At 31.3% G+C, this 23,503-nt stretch overlaps 2 protein-coding genes and 1 long non-coding RNA gene across 4 annotated transcripts in view; 2 read left to right on the forward strand and 1 right to left on the reverse strand.

Annotated features, from left to right (window-relative positions):
• Positions 1 to 9,992, forward strand: part of LOC129803787 (neuropeptide CCHamide-1 receptor-like) — a 30,722-nt gene extending 20,730 nt beyond the window's left edge. The window contains exons 6-9 of one of the 2 annotated variants that reach the window (XM_055850586.1): positions 2,206 to 2,309; positions 4,487 to 4,624; positions 4,725 to 4,868; positions 8,549 to 9,992. In XM_055850586.1, the coding sequence (XP_055706561.1) occupies positions 2,206 to 2,309; positions 4,487 to 4,624; positions 4,725 to 4,868; positions 8,549 to 8,618 (456 nt within the window). In that variant the 3' untranslated portion in view covers positions 8,619 to 9,992. The remainder of the gene's footprint in view (positions 1 to 2,205; positions 2,310 to 4,486; positions 4,625 to 4,724; positions 4,869 to 8,548) is intronic. The other variant, XM_055850587.1, reaches the window with a different exon arrangement.
• Positions 9,993 to 10,854: 862 nt separating this feature from the next.
• LOC129803840 (MOXD1 homolog 1) overlaps positions 10,855 to 23,503 on the reverse strand; it is a 45,099-nt gene continuing 32,450 nt past the window's right edge. Inside the window, exons 4-11 of the mRNA XM_055850653.1 lie at positions 23,027 to 23,139; positions 21,223 to 21,416; positions 21,054 to 21,155; positions 15,446 to 15,825; positions 15,135 to 15,337; positions 13,670 to 13,830; positions 13,086 to 13,252; positions 10,855 to 11,149 (exon numbers count right to left, since the gene is read on the reverse strand). Of these exons, the coding sequence (XP_055706628.1) occupies positions 10,982 to 11,149; positions 13,086 to 13,252; positions 13,670 to 13,830; positions 15,135 to 15,337; positions 15,446 to 15,825; positions 21,054 to 21,155; positions 21,223 to 21,416; positions 23,027 to 23,139 (1,488 nt within the window). The 3' untranslated portion in view covers positions 10,855 to 10,981. The remainder of the gene's footprint in view (positions 11,150 to 13,085; positions 13,253 to 13,669; positions 13,831 to 15,134; positions 15,338 to 15,445; positions 15,826 to 21,053; positions 21,156 to 21,222; positions 21,417 to 23,026; positions 23,140 to 23,503) is intronic.
• Positions 16,050 to 18,924, forward strand: LOC129803841 (uncharacterized). The gene is made up of 3 exons (XR_008751904.1): positions 16,050 to 16,426; positions 17,202 to 17,401; positions 18,552 to 18,924. It is a non-coding gene; the product is annotated as an uncharacterized LOC129803841 (long non-coding RNA).

A 23,503-nucleotide genomic window follows, 5' to 3' on the forward strand; every position in this document is an offset into this window, starting at 1 on the left:
TTCGTACATTCTCAGTTGTCAAATCTGCATTGTTTACTTTCTGCAAAAGCCCCATAATTTGATTTCTCAAATAAAAGTGAAGAATAATCATTTAAAGAGAGTAATAATAAAGTGATCACAAGGAAAGAGAAATGGTGAATGTATTCTTTTCATAGCATTGCCTAAAATAACCGAGTGTGGTTCTTTTCAAGTGGGTGGCGAGAAGTGGTTACAAATTTTACAAAACTGGCGAAAAGTGGTAAAAAGTGGCGACGAAATGGTTATTTTTGCATTATTAATAAAAATCAGTTTTTTAAGTAGTCCAGCGTTATGTTCTAGGATTATTGTTTTCACGTATCTAGAGCCAATACATCTAAGTAACTTTGTGTCAAATTTGACTTATCTTGTAACAAGGATTCAAAAGTTATGATTAAATGAATTTAATTTTTTCCTAAACATGGCGATAGCCGGTTATTCCACCCTAATCATTTAAAAAAAAATGAACATTACTCAGGAATATTTTTTTTGTTTTTGAAATATTACAATGCCTTAGTTTTTTCATTTACATACTAATATTTACTGATATAAATTGTCAATTCAAAATGTTCCTTTCCGAGTTTTCCAATTTTAAATAAATTGTACAGCGTACGGCCTATTCGACACATGTCAACACTGTCGACGACTGTATCGCACCAATCCAAATCCCTTATTCCTTTTACACGACTGATCCCTACCATACCAAGGCTGATGCTGAAAATCGCTCCTTGGAAATTACAAGGGGTCAACTCACTTTTTTGCGATTTTGAGATTCTAACACCGAGAAAAAAACAAGGGTGCGATTAACATTTTTTCCTCATAACTTTAACACTTTTTAGGGGTAAAAATATATCAACATTTTTTAATGTTAATTTTACACCTTTTTAAGGATAAAATTAACATGAAAAAGGGTAACTTTAACCCCCAATACACCTAAAAAGGGTAATATTTACACCGATTTTGGATCAATACTGCAGGGTAAAATTAACATTTTCGGAATGTTATTTTAACTTTTTCGGATTTCTCTCAGTGAATGCACTTAGAAAGACAATTTAATAAATTTTCAGATGATATAAGTCATTATATTTCGTTATTAGAAAAGTTTTTCAAAATTTTAATCTTTTTATTTACTTGCATAATTTTGTTTGAAGTAAAGGGGCACAAAATATATTCATCGTTCAAATTTTTGTGAAACAGGGGACTAACTCAAGCAAGTTGATCCCTTGTCATTCTAATTTCAGCAAAATTTGCACATAATTTAGAACGACAAGGAGCTAACTCATTAAAAAGCCTATTTCGAAAGGTAAAAATATAAAAGTTTCGATGTTTACATTAGTGCTCATACAAATAGAAAAGAAATAAGTTGTTTTTGTTCAGTCATTTACTTGAGATACTTATTTACACAAAGTTGAATCTTTCATGCTGTCTCCTGAAAAATGGCCGAAAATTAGTTGGCCCCTTGTAATTTCCAAAGAGCGATATGGTGCTCTTGTTGTTTATGGCAATTGACACCAGTACTTTAGTGAGTGAGCATCAGTCGCCGTGGATAGTTCACTCTCAGGAAGTTGAAATAAGGGTCGCAGCTTCAGTTCTTCATTTTCCCTCTATAAGTATTTAATTTTATTTATGTGTGCCCCATCAGGGCTTACAAAACTCACTATAAATTGTTTGTTTTTTTTTTTAGTTTAAAAAATCCTCAGGTTTGGTTATAGCTTTAAAAATAAAGACAAATAAGTTTTTTTTGTTTATACTCCACAAAACACTCAATCTACATATTATCTTATCTTAATTATAAATATAGAACAAGAGCTTTTGCCAGAAATCATCTATCAACACATTCTCTGTTGATGGTAAAGGATTAAATTTCTTTATAAATATGCGAAACTTAGACCTGTCTTATTTCCGAAAAATGTCTTTATGAATTCCACCTCAATAAACGTGAATTTTATTGGATCATCATTAGCGTTAGGCGTATATTTTATTTACAGAAAATACACCCTCTACTGTCTTTGTGCAATTAGCTGATTCGCGTTTCAATACCTCGAGGCTAGGGAAGGACCTGTGTAAATTATTTCAAAATAATTTGATCAAATCAACGGTGTAGAATTTCACCAAATTGATTTACTGATTTCACCATTAACATCTTTCAAAAGTAAAGCTATTATTTCTTACCTTTTCATCCTCTCTTAGATAAAAGCCCGACGAAAGGTGGCCATCACAGTTCTCGCATTTGTTGTAATATTTGGCCTGTGTTTCTTGCCTTCACACCTTTTCATGATATGGTTCTACTATTGGTAAGTATTAAGTTATCCTCAATTAGGCAAAAGTAAATAATTTTAATATGCAATTTTATAAATAATTATGTGATTTTGTGCTATAAATTGATCCTTCTTATCCAAGAAATACTTATCGATTAGGAAGAAGGACTATCTGCAAAAGTATCATGTGTATGAAAGGGAAATGAATAAAAATGACCCTTTTAATAACCTTATCTGTCATATTTTTCGTTTATTTTATCACTCACTTCCATGGGCGATTTATGACTAGGAAAATTTTATTATTACGATGCGCAATTTGGCGCCAAAATATTAACGAGACACTCAATAATTTCACGCCATCATCTCATACGATGGATGAAACACGTGACTTGATTCTTACCAGAGAATTCTTCGTAAAGTTTGGAGTATGAGGGGAATATTGCAGACAAAGGAACAACCCTGCAGAATCCATTAAAATGATTCAGTAGTGTAAATTTAACTCAATTAGCAGAGAAAGCTTCTCTCAATTGCTCTACAAAGTTCTGCACGAAAAGTATTTTATTAAATTTGTTTTTAACCACAACAATCAACAATATACATTCTTAACACTGTAAACTTAAAGTTTTCTTCAAAAGTTGCAAATACTTCTAAAAAAAAAGCTATATAGGTGAATATTCAACAGACCATTTACCACAATTTCGTGCTAGACAAACATTATTGTATCTCGATCAAAGTAGAAAAGGTAAAGAAAAAAGTTTTGGCTGTACGATTTAGCAAATTGTTGATGCATGTCATTCTCATTTTTATACAATCTCTTCACACCTATTTTCACCCCGAAATTCAATTTGATAACACTCCCATATTGTCGATCTTGGAAATGAAAGAATGCTTCAAAAGGCCGTGAATAGGGAGGTAGAATTTCTATTCAAAATTTATCACTGATATTCCTGTGAATGCTATTCAATGGTACAAAAGCATCTCCTGGATGATGCTCCAAACCCTATACTTTCACAAATTGGAAATTGTGCTTTGAAACCATCTTTCCATAGAGTTACACTATCTTGATTCAGCAGCGAAATATTGCTCATATCACGAGAAAAGTAATATAACATTTTCCTTATTCACTTTACAATTTAACTTTCATAAATTCCTAATTAAGGACAAAAGAGACTTTACATCCCTCACTTTGCGTTCTCTATAACTTTTTCTATTCGATTTAATTAACAAACACATATACACACGTTTTTCATTCAAAGTGGAAATTCATTTCAACAGGATTACTGCTCAAACTGTGTATTTATTAACCCTTCATAGACTAGAAAATATATTTTTATTTATTCCAATCATTTGCTTTCTCATATACACAAATATGTTCTTTAAAAATTAATAATAAGAAGTATAACCTAATTATCAAAAAAATAAAATGGTCTAAAAATAATCTTGACTCTATACTTTTGATGTCAAGATTAGATAATTTTTTATAACATATTTATGATAAAATTAGAATATTTGATAAATTTACTAAATCTAATTGGAATTTAATTAAAAAAATTAAGTTGTTATAATTACTATATATTATAAGTTAATATATGTTATGTTATAAGATTACTTTATCGAAGAGAAGCATTATACTTTTGAATAACGTAGATTAACAAGGAAATACCCTGACCTGTACCAGTTAATAACTCATACACCCTACACAAACTAAAGTTTATCTCTATTTAGATCAAATTTACAAATGCTTAGCAATATCTCAAGAACTTTAAAAGTTTAATCCAGAAATTCTGATAAAGTTTTTGCCACTAAAAGAGCAGCAAATATTTAATCTTAAACAAGTGTATTGTTCAACTCAAATTAAAATTTATGTTGAAAACTTTCTATTACAGAGAGAATGAAAATACTGGTATTTTAGATTACGTAAAATATCGTACAATAAATGCTACAGGAATAATTTTGTCTATGATACGGAAAAAAATTTTTCATTGCAGAAATTTGTATAAAGATTAGTGATATTCATGTACAACACCCGCCTGATAGCGCGATAATGTTTAATTTACTTACTATCAGTAGAACATTTCACATGTCGTGATTGATTTAAAGAAATTAAAAGCTTAACAATTATGAACTCAAAAACTTTGTAAATCCAACGTGAAGTTAAACAGCGCATAATTATCACAATAATGTGCATTAAAATCCTTGTAATTCTTTTGCAGCCCAACAGCTGAAGAAGATTATAATGTATACTGGCATGTTCTACGTATTGTCGGTTTTTGCTTATCCTTCGCCAACAGCTGTGCAAATCCTGTAGCACTGTACTGTGTCAGTGGAGCTTTTAGGAAGCACTTTACGAGGTTCGTAAACCAGTATATTTGGTGTCTCTTTTTTTATAAATCGACCTACTACATGTTATATATCTACATACATATATATTTATTTACAATCATTTTTCAGATACTTGCTTTGCCGCTTCCGGTCTAGCTCGCGGCGGAAGCGTGATGGATGCGCCGTTACGCACCGAGACACTTCTCTAACGAGCACGGTGTCGCGAAGATATACATCAAGGAGACAATGTAACCACCAGAGCACCATGAGAAGGTATGTTGATTATATTAACACATAGAATATCTCCAGTTTCCTGTTCTCACTTTCGCCAGCCACAGAAATTGTGTATTTTATTCAATAGGGGAGATCAGGGATGTTGGGACAAGGCAGTTTTATCAATTATTAACAAAATAAATGCGATTCGTCTTCAAAAAATTCCTTAAAAAATAATTAAATTAGTATGTTTTTGATATCTCAGTTTTTCTCTTTGTATAATTAGTGGTAACTATAAATAATCAATAATTATTTTGCTTTATTATCAGCTTTCAAAGTATTTTGCGAAAATATTTTTAAAAATGATGATGCTATTATATTTTTTTGTTCAAACATTTGAATTGAAATACTAAGTCTATAGGGTAAGTGTGCCAAATTTCGGCATAGTTGCATGGAAGCGTCAAAGTCTCAAGTTTGAAATGTAATATTTTAAATACAAATTGATTTTTTTAATTCTTTCTTCTGAAAGAGTGTTGCTTGCAACCTTGTAAAGAGTTTACCGCCTTGATTTACTCTAAAATCATTCTTAATACATTTTAAAATGAATAAAAATATAGACATAGCTTTGGTGCCCTATTTCGGCCACCTTCATTCTCAAAGTTCCTTGCCTTTCAGGAATTCTTCCAATATCTTTTTCACGTCATCTCGTTTGTCGAAGCTACATTTTTTGTTATTCTTTTGCATTGTATAATCTTTAAAGTACGTAAAATCTAAAAGTTCATGGAAATTCGAGGAACAAAAAGGGTGGCCGAAATTACAATCTGGCCGGAATTTGGCACACTTACCCTACATGGCGAAGTTTAGAACACTTGAGAGATGATTAGTAAGACGCAGAATTTCGATGAAATCATAAACGACACGCATATCATTTTACTGTCAAAGCAAAAGCAACAAAAATATTCTTAAGCAAAATTAGTAATTTAAGGTGGTTTTTACTGAGAGAAATCCGAAAAAGTTAAAATAACATTCCGGAAATATTAATTTTACCCTGCAGTATTGATGATCGGTGTAAATATTACCCTTTTTAGGTGTATTGGGGGTTAAAGTTACCCTTTTTCATGTTAATTTTATCCTTAAAAAGGTGTAAAATTAACATTAAAAAATGTTGATATATTTTTACACCCAAGAAGTTTTAAAGTTATGAGGAAAAAAAATTAATCGCACCCTCTTTTTTCTCAGTGTTCGGTGTCCCAAATAATCAAAAAATGTGCGGAAAATATTCTGTGAGAGACAAATGTTAAACTAACTAAAAAAAGTGGCATAAAAATTGAAAAGTATGAGAAAAACCAAAGAATTTTCCGGATGGAGTGTTGATAAAATTGTTCCCCAGGAATTACTAAATTTAAGGGCAAAACGACACATGAAAAATTTTCCCTTTTCCAAGAAATCCTATATATCGCTCCTTGGAAATTACAAGGGGCCAACTCAATCTGAGCCATTTTTCAGGAGACGGCATAAAAGATTCAACTTTGTATAAATAATTATCTCAATTAGGTATGTTAATAAAAATAATTTAATTCTTTTCTATTTGTATGAGCATTATTATAAACATCGAAACATACATATTTTTATCTTTCAAAATATGTTTTTTTATGAGTTAGCTCTTTGTCATTCTAAGTGATGCGCAAATTTTCATGAAATTAGAATGACATGGGATCAACTTGCTTGAGCTAGTCCCTTGTTTCACAAAAATTTGAACGATAAATCTATTTTGTGCCCCTTGACTTCAAACAAAACCGCGCAAGCAATCATAAAGAGTAAAATTTTGAAAAACTTTTCTAATAACGAAATTTATTGACTCATATCATCTGAAATTTTAATAAATTCTCTGTCTGAGTGCATTAAAAACTCAAAATCGCCAAAAAGTGAGTTGGCCCCTTGTAATTTCCAAGGAGCGATATATTCTGAACTCCATTGAATCTTCTTTTTTAGTTAACACCTGTGGCTATACTGTAGTGCGTATAAAACTCTGAAACAGAATCTTGCCTTTTTAAAATAATGCCTAAAATTCAAAACACAGAAAAATGTTTTTAATGTCCCGGGTCTCCCCTACATACTACATTTGTAGATGTAAGTGACACTGCCACTAAGAAATATCGCTACTATATTTAAGATTTTTTGATTTATATACAGTAGAGTCTCGCTATAGTCCATATTTGGTTTCAAATTTGACACTTGGGTCGCACTATAGTCCATGTAATTTTTTAAAATTATCAACGATTTTTAGTATTGAAATTGCTCGACGGCTTCCACTTTCTTTGCGATTGTGGTACTTGTCCTTGCTCTCTTCATTGTGGATCACAATTATCACAACTACTTAATAAAGTTTGCCAAAAATATTAAAATAATTATGCATGTCGCATACTAAAAAACATAACCTAACTTAAAATCAGTGTTTTGAAATCAACGGTCGATAAATTGTGGACTATAGAGCGATGGCCAATAGCGAGACTCTACTGTACATTTGAAATCAGCATATTTTTATCGGTCTATTCGTATTTCCAAGAAAATTGTTTAATGAAAAAATTCTAACATTTTTTTTCCTGATAACATCAAAAAATAATCTATTAAGTTCCAAAGTTCCCTATGATTTAATTTATAAATAAATTTTGGAATCTTCAACTTTTAAAATATGATTTCCGCTTTTATTTTAATAATATAAATTTAATAAATAGATAGTCGATAAAGATATTAGAGAATTCATATCGAAGTTTAGTGGGAAGTAGGGCACCTTTGTATTAGATCAACTGCAAAATTAGTTTCCTCTATTGTTTCTAAATAGGAGTGAGCCTTATCATCATACAACTAAGCTTCACGGCGTTATCACACTTGCACATTAAAATTTTAATGTGATTCACATTAATTGTCGCTTGTGAGCGTCCAAATATATTATTTGCGTCTTTGTGTCACTTAATATTTGGGGTTTTTCTATTTATTGATAAAGAAGTGGACTTGGCCTGCAAAAAATAAGTTTAAATTTACCTAAAGCATAAATATTTTTCACATTAAAAAATTAAAGAGAAAATCGCATTAATTTTTCACATTAATGCTATAAATCAATTTATATCAAATTTTGCAGGCCAAGTCTACCTTTTTATCAACAAATAGATCAAATTTTGAATATAAAATGATTCAAACACACAAATTACACTTTTGGACTCTCACCAGCGACAATTAATGTGAATCATATTAAAATTTTAATGTGCAAGTGTGATAACACAGTCAGAATTAGTTTGTGGAGTTAAATTACATGATGAAATGGCACAGTTTCATTTTAAAATAGAAGAAACCCTATTTCAAAAGTACTCCAATTCAAAGTTGACGAACTTCCATCTGCCGTATTTAATTAAAAAAATACTCACTTTTTTGTTTTCATTTCTTAAAATAGGGAATTCTTTATAACAAAAAGACAATTTAGCAGTTATAAAGAATCGTAATATTTATATTAATCTTATTAATATATAATTAATTTATTATTTTTTTTATTAAAAAAATAATATACTTGATAATGATAACAGTTATCGAAAAGTTATTTTAAAATACATTTTTCTTTTTCAAAAATTAAGTGGCTTAACTATATTCTCAAACATTTTTTTTTTTGATAAACTCAAATCTATATTAATATCAATAAAATTCATTATTTTGCCTCTTTTAATTTCCTGCAACTGGATAATAAACAGCAAAATCCTGGAAACATCAGTGACCATTCTTCCGAATGGAGCAAGTAATAATAAAAATGGAACCGATTGAATGTAAATAGTGGAAAAAACTACTCCCATATGAAATATATTTATTGTTACACGAAATAGAAAAAATATCTGATAAAATGCTCCTTCAGACGCCTTAGCAGATTTTTTTTTTAAATAGATAGCTTTATTTAGCATTCCATGATAAATTTCAAATTTACAATCATTACAAGAATTACAAGGAAATGCGAAAATAAATAAAATGATAATGGCTCCGGCACACCTTTTAGATCAGGAAAATTTCATGAAGTCGAAATTCGAAACCCTTTCTTTCTCACATGTTTTGCATATGACTATCTCATTCTTTCGCATACCAAATTCGATTGAGATAAATTGAATTTCGAGTGATGTTTAAGAGAAGAAGAAGAGTGCGAGAGAATGTGATAGACATTATGCAAAACATGTGAGAAAGAAAGGGATCCGAATTTCGACTTCATGAAATTTTCTTGATCTAAAAGGTGTGCCCGAGCCATAACAAACAAAATTGCCAAAAATTCGACAGTATTGATTGTTTTTCCTCTACGTGAGGGCACTGTTTTGTCCTACTTGTGGCGCTGAAAACTGTTCTCAATTTTTAGTTCTCAGAATTATGCAAGTTTGGCCAAATTGGGTAAAAATTCAGCATGCAGAATTTTCTAATTGTTAATTGTATTAATTTCTTTTTTGAGAGAATTTTGCAAATTTTCGCAGGAGTATACTTTATCTTATTGTCCTGTATAAGTCATTAGCAAAACAATAACATTTCGATTTAGCTGCTAAAAAGTTTCCCAGAAAATTTACTTCTTATTCCTTCCCAGAAAACAATTAGGCCTAATTGATGAATTGGTGTGTAAAAAATAAAAAAAAATAAAAACAAACAGCGAAGGTATTTATTCCCTACTTAATTACCTTTCATTCTCCTTTTCTATGGGAATTCCCATCCTCGACATCCTCAGCACAATTACGTAAATCGCTGTGGTAGATATGTAAACAATGGTTGTTCTTGAAGTAAACTGAGCAGTCAGATGAATATCCAAATGAAGGGGTGTGATGGCAATAAATAGTCCATTTATGGTAAATAATTAGGCTGAGATTGTCAAGAATGTAAATGCAAAATTCCATGTAATAATGCTTTGGAAATAATTCTCGTAAAATATTTGATATAGAACATAAATCAACGAAAATACAGAAACACTCTGCACCACTTCCTTTTTCTGTTCTCGATGTACATTTTATACACTAGAAAGAGACACCTTTTTTTCTCTTACTTTTTAGCTGATGATTTTAATATTAGACAGAATATTTATTTACATTACTAAGTGTGATAAAAAAAAATCTATCATAAATTTGTATGTATTTATGTAGAAGCAAAAAGTGGTAATAAATTTTAGAAATAAATTGCAAATTTCTTGTTGTATTTTTATTGAATATTCTACAATTGATATAAAAATGGAAATAAGATTTTTCTTGATGGAGAAATTTTCTCGGAAGTGCAATTTCCTTAATTTTAATTTTTAATGGCATTTTTCAGTTCTTTGAGAAGCACGGTAATGTGGAAAATTGTCTTTAGAAAACTGATGAACGTACTATAAAAATTTAAAACTTTTAATATTGGACTAAAATATAAAAAGTTCTGTTAATAGATAATGTAGAAAAAATATCTTAACCAGTAAGGTATTTTAAACGTGCTCCTAATAAGATATAAAATAATTTAACACTCTGTGCGATTTAAATTGTTTATGAATGTCTTATAAATATTTCTTTCAAAAAACATTTTTGAATAACCCACCACGAAGAGAAAAAAAATCACAAAACTCTAACGGAAATAAAACATCAATAAATTTTCTAATGAAATTTTTATTTGTGTGAAATAAAAAGAGGAAAATGAAATATTTGAATGTATAATAATGATTCAATATCGATAAATAAAAATAAAAAGGCTGAGTATGAAATTTGTTCAAAATGTTATTTCCTCAGCCTAACATAATCATAAAGACCAACATCATACAGAATATCCATCGGCATCGTAATTTTTATTGTGTGGAAATTGGACAATATTTTAGCCTCTTCCGCATAAACAATGATCAAAAAGTTTTCTGTGTGAAAACTCCAGCCCCTCCGATTCGCAAATAGATCGATAAATTTGCGAAAATTGATATCGTACAGGAAACTCTCTCACTAGTAAAGCGTCTTCATCGCTTCTTCAGGAAAACCACAATCAGACCCAAAAGGTGCGTGACAAAAAAAAAATGATACACTAGTCACATTCACACAATTTATTTCATTGATTCCCTGGCTTATTATCATCCTGACACGGTGACGGATAAAAATATACAAGTCGCGAATAAATAATAAATTACACACAAAGAATGAGGCGTTTGGAAATGACTAATACGTGAGCATGATGAATATCAGAGAGATCAGCAACAGAAGAACTTCTGTCTTCACATGAGGACTGCTTGATGATAGGATATCCTCCACACTAAAGTGATATGGACAGTGACTCGGTGGCTTGATGAACGTCGTAAAATTAGGAAACTTGAGGATTTCACTTGCCTAGAAAGTTAAAGAAATATATAGTAAAAGTAACACAATTCATCTTGAATCCCTGGCAAAAATACTCCAAGGTGGACATATTGCTATTGAATGTGGTGTACATTTTGGGGAAAATACTATATCGCTCATCTAGTATCACTGAGATGTATGTCAATTTTCATCGTCCTTGAGATATTTTTAATCGGAACCGATCAAAATCCCGAAAAGCCAAAATTCTGAAAATACAAAATTTCGAAAGTCGAAATCCTGAAAGCCAAAATTTCGAAAACTGTAATCCCGATTCATCAAAATAGGGTAAATTAAACTAATTCAGAAACTGCTTCAAATGGAAATTTTTCGCTACTCCAAATGGAAACGCCACTGTTTTTATGATAAATACAATACTAAATTACTATATTTATATATTTTCTATACCACAGTTTCATTATTTAGTTAATTTTGCTCCAAATAAAGCGAAAATTCATTCATATTCACAAATTTTAATTTATTAATTTCTCAGAAAAATTAAAAGTGTACCTTTTCACCATCGAATTTTTCATTGATCGACCTTGTTTTCCAATGAAAAACACAATTATGTGACTGTTGTTTATTCGATTTGTTTAACATTTATGTCATATTTCTGGCTAATTTTAGTTAAATTAAGTGCTAATCTTTATGGTTAATGGTACGTGAAGTTTTCAAATGAAATAATTACCTATTTCGTAAACAAAAAGGGTTTTTCTGAAGTGTCTGCAAGTGCAGCAATAGGAAACCACGGAAATAATGATATTTTTGGAGAGATTTTCTTATTGTTTTAGATGGGAAAGGAGAAGAGACCAGGAATAAGAACAAATACTGCACTCAGGAGCAACTTTACAAGGTTTTGGAAGCCTTTCGTAGCGGTTTTACTTATACACTCTTTGTCTCCAATTAGAAACTCTCCCTTGTCTCCATTTGGATTAATATGTTTCCAATAGAAACATTTTACGCTCGCATATTTTTCTTGTATTTAGGAAGTTTTCAAATTATATCTAAAGAATTTTCACTAAACAGTAACATTCTAGAAGAGTCAAGGAGCAAATTTATGTAATTCTCTTCAGAAAAAATATGAACTTAATGTGTTGAATCTTCTGTCAAAGTTGAAGAGTCTGGAAATGGTTTTGAATTAGGACATTTACCCTACTGAAAGAAACAAAATTATATTGAGGGTAATGTATAGAATAATTTTCCAAAACCGAGAGAACATGCCTAAAACTTCGGGATTTTGGCTTTTTTGGGATTTAAGCTTTCGGAATTTTGGCTTCCGGGATTTTGACTGGGACCCTTTTTAATTTATAATATTTAAATTTAATTTTCTTGAAATCGCCTGTATTTATTGATGAATTATGTCACTCCTTGGAAATTACAAGGGGCCAACTCAATCTGAGCCATTTTTCAGGAGACAGCATGAAAGATTAAACTTTGTATAAATAATTATCTCATTTATGTATGTTAATAAAAACAATTTAATTCTTTTCTATTTGTATGAGCATTATTATAAATATCGAAACATACATATTTTTACCTTTCAAAATATGTTTTTTTATGAGTTAGCTCTTTGTCATTCTAAATGATGCGTAAATTTTCATGAAATTAGAATGACACGGGATCAACTTGCTTGAGTTAGTCCCTTGTTTCACAAAAATTTGAATGATAAATCTATTTTGTGCTCCTTGACTTCAAACAAAACCGCGAAAGCAATCATAAAGAGTAAAATTTTGAAAAACTTTTCTAATAACGAAATTTATTGACTCATATCATCTGAAATTTTATTAAATTCTCTGTCTGAGTGTATTAAAACCTCAAAATCGCCAAAAAGTGAGTTGGCCCCTTGTAATTTCCAAGGAGCGATGTACACCACATAAAGAAATATGTGCCCCTTGTGAATGATGACTCTTGGAAAATTGGTTTCACTTACAATTGAAATTGATTCATTGGACACTCGGCAGAAAGTCATATGTTTTCCTGTGAGAATTGTCTGCTCCACGCGTCTGGTGAAAAGTGGCTCTGACCACGGAAGTTGATTGAGATGTGAGAGAAATGTCCTATCATGAAACTCAACTGGATCAGATATAATAAGTTTATCTGTGGAGTAAGAAGGCAAACATTTTAGTATCTCGAAAATTGGAGAAAAAATTCCACAGAGTATAAAAAAAAATATGTATTACAGTAGAGTCTCGCTATAGGCCATCGCTCTATAGTCCACAATTTATCGACCGTTGATTTCAAAACACTGATTTTAAGTTAGGTTATGTTTTTTAGTATGCGACATGCATAATTATTTTAATATTTTTGGCAAACTTTATTGAGAAGTTGTGATAATTGTGATCCACAATGAAGAGAGCAAGGACAAGTACCACAATCGCAACGAAAGTGGAAGCCGTCGAGCAATTTCAATACTAAAAATCGTTGATAATTTTAAAAAATTACATGGACTATAGTGCGACCCAAGTGTCAAATTTGAAACCAAATATGGACTATAGCGAGACTCTACTGTATTACTTAGTATTGATTCCTGATAGAGTATATCCTCCTCATCCACAAAACTATATTCTTTGGCATTTTTCAGTGCTTCAATAGCTTTTCTATTTTCTTCGTCATCGACATTTCCTCCGGGAGGATAGTTGGGAAATATTGTAGTCGGAAGCAAATCCAGGATGTTACTGAAAAATGATACATAGATAATGTACTCTCGAGGCATATATTATATCAGACTTTGAAATAAAAATTCTACATTTCTCCAAAAATAATATATTAACATTTTATATTTTTATTGAAAAATTTTCGTCAAAATATGTCCAATAAAATATTCGAAATAAATTATTCAATGACTTCAATAACTTTGTTTTATAAATTCACATGGAATTTATTTCATTTCAAATATCCTGCAGTACACAGATAGTTTTCCATATTCTGAAAAATCACTTAAATGTGGAAAATCCACAGTGATTTTTCACTTTAGTGACACATTTGATATTCTTGACAAAAGACCCGATGAGCAGTGAATGAATTGAAAAAGGATTTCATAATTCAATAACTTCCGCTATATCATTGTGAAGGTAATTGATTTTAGCGCTAAAGTAAACCCTTTTTGGACACAGAAAGTATGTGTTATGTCATCCTTGTATATACAAAAAGCCTCTTTGGCTTATTAAAGAATATCAATGATATCAACAGACTCTCAAGGAAAATGAAAATCCCCTTTTCTAGACAGGAAAGTCGAAAAAGTGTGTTGAAAGAAAATTGGGTAAGGTATTCCAAGAAGATATAATTTAGATTTAGATATATGTGTAACATGTACAGTACACACAAGATTACGACAAAATATTCTCCTAGGCATAGGGACGAATTCAATTTAAAAGTCAATTCAATTCAAGGTCGATATAAAAATCTTATTGACTCGCTGAAGACTTTCAATTAAAACACGATAGAAAATAATTTTTTTAGCGAAACAATGGAAAACTCAGAGACTTTCTTTTATTGCTTCATGATACCTTACACTGCAAAAGCTTCATAACTTTTTCACTTGATATTTGGCATCAGGGGCATGACATTTCCTATGTTTCCCATATGTTTCTAGCGAGTCGAAAATACTTTTGAGTTTATTAGCTGTTTTCTGTCATAGTAAAATGAATTAGCAAAAAATATAAATACTAAATAAAAGCCAATTTAATATAGAATAGGCAACCAAAAACCCCAAATTGACAACCTACGTAGTTTTCGAGATATTTCGTGAAATGTGTACGAAAACAGGGAAAGATTTACACTAAAATTGGACGCATTTTTCAGATCTAATGTCACCCCCCTGTTTGGCATAATGGGCATAATCGAAATTTTGAATATATCCTACAGGTACTTTGACTTCCAAATCTCCCGTGGATTCAGCAGTTATGATACCTGCTGTGTAATACCATATCATATAGAACAATTTAGCGAGTTAAGAGACAAGAGATTATACATTACTTACCCGTTGTAAAGAAATAAATTTTCAACATCCGTCATGTTCATTGAATAAAATTGATACACCCCGAAGGTTTCAAAAAATTCCTTCACGGGAGTCATGCTGTAGCATCCAGCCAAGTCAATCCGGGGGTAGTACGTGATGAAAGATAGGCACATCTCCTGCTTCGTCGAGTACCCTCCAAGAGTGGGACGTTTGCGACCAATTGTCTGTTTGTGACAAGAAAGAAATAAAAAAAGAAATCATTCAATTTTCCTCTCAAATTAGCTTCAGGAATTTTATCGATGGAGACAAATTATTTTTGATTGAAAGCTAACCTCGTAGGCACAGTCAGTGATGAGGTAGTCTCCTGGGAGAACAGTAGTTTCATTTGCAAACTGACGCACTTGCTGATAGCTAAAATCGTAGTTGTCATCCTCGATTATTCTCTCGAGTTCTTGACCGTCGCGCACGTGCCTCAATTTCATCCGCCTTCCGGCCACGTGAGAATGAAGGGTGGCCGAGATGAGTTTGATGCCAGTATCGGGAAATATGGCACCGGTACAGGAAGGTCCGCAGATGCCAACATTTCGATAGAGTTTCTGACCCGGTGGAATCATTTGCGTATCGGAGATGGACACTCCTGAAATCATCATTCCGGCGTCGTTTCTCCTCAGCTGGCGCGTGTAGTGAATTCGAAAGCCCGAATGATCAATTACTGTAGTAGGGTAGAAAGTCACGCAAAAAATTTAACAATGAAATCTAATAAGCAAGTCATCCGATACAGTCAGTGTGGAATTTCAAAAAGAATTTGGAAAAGTTATCTCTAATAGAATATTTTTTTCCGGAGAAAATTTATGGGAAAGTCGAACAGTTTCATTCAGCTTAACTTTTGCAAAATTCATTTAGCAAGAAATAATAAACACTGCAAAAAAAGTGTGACGCCTAGGAACGTGTTAGCTTTTAAGCTTCCACTTGGTGTAACAAAAATTCTCACGTTTGGTAATGCCTGAAAATCTTGTAAGCTAAATCGCTACTTTTTTGCTGCTAAACGGGAGAGTGAGAGAAATTCAGTGAGAGCTGAAAGCTAAGCTGCGCGAGAAACAGCAGGAAAGGAGTGAAGTGAGAGAGAGAAACAGTTCGGGCTCTCGCGTGCGAGAGAATTTTTCTCACATTACTGGAATATTCTAGAAGGCTGTGCCCCAGTGCAAAAGCAAATGGCGCAGTAAAAGTAATTCAAGTGCAATTTCTCAGTGAAAAGTGTTTTATAAATGTAAAATTTAGTGGCATATTAAGCTACGAGGACTTGGAAAATAGTGGTGAGTAATTTATAAGCAAAATCTTCAACTTAGATAAGTGAAAAAGCTCTTTTTGGTGCATGATGTTTCACGTTAGAAGTTCCTAAACTTTCAATGAAATTTTCACAACAAAATTGGATTGAGGAAGAGTATTTTATAGACAATGGCATCTCAAATTTGATAGAAATAAAAAAAAATTATTACTATCTTCTCCGTTATTAATATTTTTGTTTTCCAAAGCAGTTATTTCTCTGAAAAAAAAAAAAATAGTGATAAACCTAGATTAGCTTATTGCAGGTGAGATTCTTAACGTGAGTCAACTTGGAATGTGACTAAATACTATATATAAAGTTAAAGTTGGAAGGACGTAATGCAGTAATTTTAAGAAAAATAGTTAAAATTTTGTATCGAATCCAAAATATCAAGGATTTGAATGCACTGGCAGTAAAATGATATGTGATCATTTTACTGATATGTATATCAGAATGCCCTCTATAATTTTGCTGAATAGATTGATTGATTTGATACAATAAATTGCAATTTTCAACCGATGTATAACTTTTGACGAAAACTGCAAGTTAATATCTTTCTTATTTTATAATTTACTTTTGGCCACCCATATATTCGTAGTAGTGAAACACATTTTAGCAAAAATTGGTGCTGATCGGGGGACAGAAAATTTTAAGAATCTCACCTAAATTCTTTAAGTTCTTTAAGTTCTGTATTATCAAGTTTAAATTTACTTTCGCTTTTTTTATTCTTGATTTTATTTATTTATTGTTCTTATAATTTGCAGTACGCAGTCAACTAACCGAAGAGAATGGATTCGAAAAATTTTAGATTCAGAGGGAGTTAGAATCTTGCCGGCAGCATTTCAAGAAGTCAAAACTCCGTATTATATCAAACATATGTCACGAGGAAGATGCGTCTGGAACCGCTGCCAGTGAAAACATTCTCGTGGAAAATCCAAATGTGATGCCTACTCTTATTGCGAAGGTATTAAAATTTTTTGATCAGTTAAATATCCAAATCTTTGCAAAAATATATTTAACTTTAAGTCAAAAACAGTTTTCATCGGTAAAATATTACATTTTGCTCAGTGATAAACCTAAAATTGATCAAAAATTACAAAGTCATCTCTTTTATTCAAAGACATCTTTTTTATTATCAATTTCCGCAACAATGGTTTTCATTTTGGGACCAAGATCAAGTTCAAAATTTCACACTGTCAAATATTTCCAAGTTCAAGATTTTAATTTAAAAAAAAAACTGTTAGTACCTTGATAATTCTAAACATTTCTGAGAAGTTTGGAATTATTTTAGGGAGACAGGAAGTTTGACATATGGTTTATATCTTGACATTTCATTAACATTTGATAGATTTGACATATTGCTCCTAATGGCCAAGGCACACCTTTCAGATCAGAAAGATTTCACGAAATCAAAATTCACATGTCTTTCTCACGCGTTTTCCATATATCTATTTCATTTTTTTCGCACTCCAAATTCGATTAAGCTAAATTCAATTTGTTGTGATGTTTAAAAGAAGAAGAAGAGTACATAAGAATGAGACAGACTTTTGCAAAGTGTGTAAGAAAGAAAGAGATTCGAATTTCGACTTCTTGAAATTTCCCTGATTTAAAAAGTGTGCCCAAGCCATAAGTTTTTGATTTTGGAATACCAAAATCCTGAAACTAAGTATTTTGTTTTTTTGTCTTATAATTGAGGCCAATATTTTACTTATCACATGAACTAAAATTGTATAATTTGAAATTTAAAAATTGTTTTTTTGCTGACCATTTTTTTGCTAAACAATTGCCCAATTTATTACAGACTAATTAAAACAATTGGCCTCCAAAATGATGCAGAGTAAAAATGAGATCCTGTTTTTTCTTTTGCGAATGCTTAAAATAATATTATTTCTCTCAAAGTTTGTGAATTTAATATTAACTAAGTTGATTTTATTGCTGAACTAATTCAGTCTTTTTAATTGATTTAGACACAAAATCGAAAGAACCAGTTACGGAATTTAAAAAAATCTCCTTTTACAAGTCAGATAATACTTGTTAGATTTAATTGTACTTTACCAAAATTGACCTCTTCTTTATTCTTTAACATTAGTAATTCTTATTTTTTTACTTTTTAGGAACAAATTTATTTTTTTGGAGCTTTACAAGTACTTTGGAGTTCAAAGAATTGTTCTAATCAACGGTGCTGAGCTTTTGAGAAAAACAAGTTCACGAGAAAGAAAGATGGCAATTTAAATAATTGCTAACCATCTTCTTCTTTAGCGGCCTCAACCCAACAAAGATGACAAAATTGCCTACGCAAAGGCAACCATGGAACTTTTTGTTGCTATTTAGGTTCAAATATTTATTGTTACTAAGGTAATTGTAAATTTAATTTTAATTTAGTGAATAAAACGATTATAATGAAAAATTGAATTTTATTTCCTAAGTGTATATAAATATTGGTTCAAAGTAATGCTAAATTTGTGTACACTTTGAGTACAAAATCACTAACATATTGTAAGCCATAAATTCATATTTTTGTGTGCATTTTGATAGCAAATTTATTAACAAAACGATGCCAAATGAATCTACAGAATGTTGCTAAAAACGCTTACTATTTGTATACAAATTTACCACACCAAGTGGAAGTCCTTTTGGCGCATCCCAAATGTAAGCGAATTCTCTCACAAATTTTTTTGAGTGAATGTATTCAAGCCATTACTGTTCTAATTGTTTTCGGAAAAGTTAAATAAGCAGTAAAAACTTAAACTTGGTTAGCAAAAAATTAAAATTTGTTAGCAAAAAATAAATAAGTTAAATAATAAAAAAAATTAAATTTGGGCAATAAAACATTAAATTTTGGTCAGTAGAAAATTTTACTTACTGCATAAAATGGGTCTAATTTATATAACTTACATCTAAGATAATTACAGTTGATCTGAAAACCTCTTAATTATTCAATTGCCTAAACTTACATGAAAATTTCACTGCTTTTAAAGACGTAAATTGAGATTTTTTCGAATTTGAATTTACTGACCAAATTTAATTTTTTATGCCTTTGGCACAACTTTTAGATCGATAAAATTTCATGAAATCAAAATTCGCGTACCTTTTTCTCTCAAAAGATTTTCATAAGCCTATACTTCTCTTTCGACTCCAAATTATACTAAACTAAATTTAATTTGGCGTGATGTTCAAAAGAATAAGAGTGCAAACTCTGAAGAAAGAAAAGGATGTGAATTTCGATTTTATAAAATTTTCCTGATCAAAAAGGCGTTCCGACGCCATTACTGCTCATTTGGTAGGGTGGAATAACCGACTATCGCCATGTTTAGGAAAAAATTAAATTCATTTAATCATAACTTTTGAATCCTTGTTACAAGATAAGTCAAATTTGACACAAAGTTACTTAGATGTATTGGCTCTAGATACGTGAAAACAATAATCCTAGAACATAACGCTGGACTACTTAAAAAACTGATTTTTATTAATAATGCAAAAATAACCATTTCGTCGCCACTTTTTACCATTTTTCGCCAGTTTTGTAAAATTTGTAACCACTTCTCGCCACCCACTTGAAAAGAACCACACTCGGTTATTTTAGGCAATGCTATGAAAAGAATACATTCACCATTTCTCTTTCCTTGTGATCACTTTATTATTACTCTCTTTAAATGATTTTTCTTCACTTTTATTTGAGAAATCAAATTATGGGGCTTTTGCAGAAAGTAAACAATGCAGATTTGACAACTGAGAATGTACGAAGTGAAGTTAGCGTCGCCTATTGAAAAGATATGGCGACAGGTGGTAAAATCAATTCCAGAATATTACCACTTCTCGCCATGCCTCATTTTTATACAAAAATAATATAAAATGAAATATTAATTGACTAAATACAAATTTTATGTATTCCACAAGTGCAATTAAATATTCAATAGACAAATTATTTACCCAAATAGGTATTTTTGGACTGATGAAAATTTGACGACACTTAGTACATTTGGTAAGAGATGTTGGATTCGATGCACTTGCTTAAAATATTGCTCTAAAAAGTGATCAAAATCGTGAATCCAAAACGAATAATTATTATTTTTCGATTCTATGCGTAGAAGCAGAAACAATACAAAAAAATTGCGACTCATTTATTTCATAAATTGCGAAAAATAGCGATTTCAATGTAAGTGGCGAGAAGTGGGGCACTACTGGCGAGAACTGGTGATTCCAGCCTACAGTGCATTTACTTTCTTCCCTCTTTGACTATGTGAAAACTGTGGCACTATCTTGTAGATAATAAAATGTATCATCTTGAGGAAATATAATTTTTAAGCCATGCGTATACATGAAATTACTCGACATTCCCCAAAATTGGAAAACGCCACGTGCAAGATGGTATTTATAAAAATTGTTTTTCCATTTTCACAAATTCCACTCCAGCTAAAAGAATTTGGTATGAGAAATGGAAAACTTTAGTCGCAAAAAAAAATCCCATATGTTGGGGTGAATTTACTGCAAAAGGCCAAAAAGTATTCCTCAGCTTTAGTGTGCAATAAATCCTCCCCTATGGATAGCCTTTAGTAATGCCCCAGGAAATTAATGAGGATGTTAATTTTATGCTCGGATTTATGCTTATCTTTCACCTCTTTTGGCTCGTGGATTGTCATAGTGAATCTCCAGCATGTAATATTTGGCCGAATGCCTTCCTCCGAGAGGGATACCAACATGTTCTGGTAAAAATTGTCCTGCAATAATTTGATAATTTTAAATCAAATATAGGACGTATTTGGAAGAAAAATAAATATGGGTTACCAGAGGCCCCTACAGCCCACACAGCCACAGGAGTGATGCAAGAATCCCAATCACGAGGTGTCAGGAGATTGCTATTACATACAGCACCATTGCTCTTCACCCACACATCCCAGGAGTGTGGATCGGAACCTGGATAGGAAGATGTGGAGCACTCAAAGAGTGTCATGTGGTGAACAAGTGGTTTCTTCGTAGAACTGAAAGGGGAGAAGATGGAATTTCATGAGCAATTTGGTAAAATTGTCTGTGGCAGACACCTCCCCCACATCATCTCTACTCTACGCAATCAAGCACAACTTAACTCAATTACACGCAAATTTATCACTTCTTGCAATTTAACTCATTCACTCAAAACACACCCTTAGTTTACAGTGAATAAGAGTAACATAAATTCAATTTCTCTTATAGAAATGTTATTGCAATCTACAGAATATTTCAGGAATGTTTAAAAGAAAATTCAATATGGACTAACCATAACTATATGGAATATCTCTTGTCCGTAAAATACAAAACCCCTAAGGATAGTTCACTTCATATTGAAAACTTTTACTGATATGTTAGAAGTTGCATTTTTTAATACAAATATTTTAGCATAGATTGCAATAAAAATTATAAACTATTTGAAAATTTGAAAAAGTCTTATTTTATTAGGTAATGAAAGAAAATAATAATACACAAGACCAAATATGTGAATAATACATCCTACGATTTTTGCATTCAGTGTCCGTTGAATTTCTAGCAATGCATTTCGAGAAATCCGAGTTTAAATTACCAACATCAAGACTGCTGAAGCACTTGAATCCTTTCTCTAGAGAAATCTAATAAAAAATCGTAATAAATATTGTGCCTTTTATATCTGAAAAAGGAATTCAATTGACACTCCATCAGAAAACGAGAAATAGTGCACGATGAAAAAGAAAAAAAAAGAGATTTGGAAAGATGTCTTTCTTCCTCAGACACTTAAATTTAAAGTTGTGCCCCTATTTCTTGCTATTTACTTCTCGTATTGTACTTGCTGTGTCCTTGTTCTCATGAGACTTTCAAAAGAAATTTAATTACGACTTTTTGTTTGAAGTCGCCTTGAAAAGAAGTCAAAGTAACTATTTAATTTGATTGCAATTGATGCTCTTTCTAAAATGCAAGTAAAACCAATGAAATGAGAAAAACCTCAATAGCGATGGATTTAAAACTTTAATTGCGTAAATCTTCTTCAAAAATTCTGCAGAAGTTTATTTTGGTGAAAGGCTTTTAAGAGGAAGGAAGACACATATAAATCTGTGATCTATCCATGAATGTAAGAAGTAATTTTTTTGCATCTAAATTTATCCATCATCCAAAAATAACAAATTCTCATTTTACTCAAGCATCTTTTTATAGAAGTTACTTGAAGGTTATCTCTGTGCAAGAAATTAAAGATATGATTGTTTTTTCTAAGTGCGCAATTTCTATTCTTCTCTCTGTCACAACCTAATCCATCTGAAGCCAATTTAATACTTCAAGGGAGTTGAAAGAAACTCTCAATAATTATCTCTCTGTTATCATATCTCATAAATCACATTTATGATGGGATTCAGCTGAATGTGAAATTGTTCTAAATCCACATTTAGAGCAACAGGCTTCCAGAGAATGTTATATGGACGAATAATATAGAATTTCCTTGGAGACAATGGCAAATTAATTCCTTCAGAAGAATCCCTCAAATGACTTCGGGAAAAGACAAAGATTGATTCTACCAGGACTATATGCGTATAATTGAAACATTTGCCTATTCGTCTTTGATGAGAAATGCTACGGTCTATCAAATTACCTTTCTTTGGTCAGGAGAGCTTCGTATCCGATTATGTGGTGCTTATCGTGCAGAACAGGCGCTTTGAGAATCTTACACCAGTACAGTGTGTCCATATTCGATTCCACAGAAACCTGCCAAATTAAAATCATCAGCTATTCTTCCTCACCATTGAGCAACCTATCGATTGTCAAATGAAACGGAAGTGCACGCTCAAGAGTTGAACTATTCTATTTGCACTCAGAAAAAATCGTTATAGTTAGTGGCAAATATACAAGAATATTAGGAAATAATCATAAATCGTATAGAAAAAATTCAAAATAAAGTTTTTCAAAAAAGCACTTTATCAATCTGAATTAATTAACTAGATTGATTTAATTTAATATTTTAAATGAGTTGTGTTTTACTAGGGGAGGGTGGGGCAGTTTAACGACGGGGCAGTTTCAATTTTTGCATATTCATCTTATCCTTTTGAAAGGAATGGGATAAAACCTTTAT

Source organism: Phlebotomus papatasi, chromosome 2 (genome assembly GCF_024763615.1).
Source record: "Phlebotomus papatasi isolate M1 chromosome 2, Ppap_2.1, whole genome shotgun sequence".
Taxonomy (NCBI): domain Eukaryota; kingdom Metazoa; phylum Arthropoda; class Insecta; order Diptera; family Psychodidae; genus Phlebotomus; species Phlebotomus papatasi.